The 1,469-nt window shown below is 47.0% G+C and overlaps 1 protein-coding gene across 1 annotated transcript in view; it reads right to left on the bottom strand.

The window, feature by feature from the left end:
* Positions 1-935, bottom strand: part of CEP85 (centrosomal protein 85) — a 50,818-nt gene extending 49,883 nt beyond the window's left edge. Inside the window, exons 1-3 of the mRNA XM_082246886.1 lie at positions 871-935; positions 118-168; positions 1-42 (exon numbers count right to left, since the gene is read on the bottom strand). The exon at positions 1-42 is cut by the window's left edge and continues 93 nt beyond it. Of these exons, the coding sequence (XP_082103012.1) occupies positions 1-42; positions 118-154 (79 nt within the window). The 5' untranslated portion in view covers positions 155-168; positions 871-935. The remainder of the gene's footprint in view (positions 43-117; positions 169-870) is intronic.
* Between the last annotated feature and the right edge of the window lie 534 nt (positions 936-1,469).

The raw sequence follows: 1,469 nt of genomic DNA, 5'->3' as shown, positions 1-1,469 counted from the left end.
GCCAGTCCGTGTAAGAACTGCCAACTGGATGTAGTGCTGGTGCTGTAACAGAGGGCACAGTGAAAAATCCAGAATTTTACCAATGAGAGTTATCTGAAAACACATTGTTCAACTTACCCATCCTGCTCGGCTGCTGGAATCCTACAGTTTCCATAGTTTTTTATGCAACTAGAATATAAAAATAGAATGGAACCCTATTAGATTATGTGTCAACATTTTTTAAATCAATATTTTTAACCACTTAAAAACGGAGTTCCACCCAAAAGTGGAACTTCCGCTCATTTACTTCCTCCCCCCTCCGGTGCCACAATTGGCACCTTTCAGGGGGCGGTACCTGTTTTTGACAGGTACCCTTTCCCACTTCCAGGATATGGTGCCGCAGCGCTGTCCTACGAAAGTTTGGCCCCCTCCTCCTTCCCCCCGCCACACCAATCCGAATGCGCAGCATGCTACGCGCATGCGCAGTAGGGACCTGCCTGTGAAGCCGAAAGGCTTCACTGCCGGGTTCCCTTACTGGCAATGGCAGCAACCGCCAGCCAATGGAAACATCAGCTGCGGTGCCGACATCGCTGGACTCCAGGAGAGGTAAGTGTCCTAATATTAAAAGTCAGCAGCTACAGTATGTGTACAGTATGTGTAGCTGCTGACTTTTCATTTTTGGAGGGGGAGGTTGGAACACAGCTTTAAAAGGACCAGGCCTATTTCTGACACTTGTTTACAAGTTAAAAACAGTATTTCTTTGCACAGCGTCTGTGTGCCAAGAGCACTGAACTCCTGTGCATTCCCAGTAGTGATATCATCTTGTGCTGGAGTTGGACCATTGATGTATGGGTGACTTTAGTTATGTCTTAACACACATTTGTGGCATACCTCAGTATTGGAGTGAACAAACTTCCACGTGCATGCGTCAGAGCTGTTATTCTGGCCCAGCCAACCAAGATAGCTCCAAGATCTCGCACCTGAAAAGAGACCAGACCAAGTTGTCAGCACTGGCATAGAAGCCATCGTGCCACTTTAAGCCATATGAGTGAAAACTCTTGTAAGCACCCCCACTGCTATAATATTGTTTTAATTAGTGGTTGTAAAAATCAGACCAGAAATACAAACAAAATATATCCCTCTATAGTTTGTGTCTCAAAAGCACAATGAGTCACTTCTGATAAGTTTTCCTGACACCAAGAGAAAGATGGTGACGGGGAAGAGACCTCCAGCTGATTGACAGCCTCAGCTCTGTTCCGGTGTGCTACGTGAATGGGAGTGTGTCCCGTCCCTCCCCTCCAATCAGCCCTCAGAGCTCTCCTCACTGAGCTCTGCAGAGTGTAATTTCAGCTCTCCGCCCCGTTTTTTCTGAACACTCACCCAATCTTTTAAAGGCTGAACTAACTGTGTGTGTGTATGTAAAGGGGGGGTGCACTGATTGGGGGAAGACCGAGATCCGGGTTCCTGCTTAGTAGTAACACAAGATCTCC

The sequence above is a fragment of the Pelophylax lessonae genome (genome assembly GCF_965119305.1).
Source record: "Pelophylax lessonae genome assembly, chromosome: 2".
NCBI classification, from domain to species: domain Eukaryota; kingdom Metazoa; phylum Chordata; class Amphibia; order Anura; family Ranidae; genus Pelophylax; species Pelophylax lessonae.
This window is presented reverse-complemented; position numbering and strand designations above follow the sequence as displayed.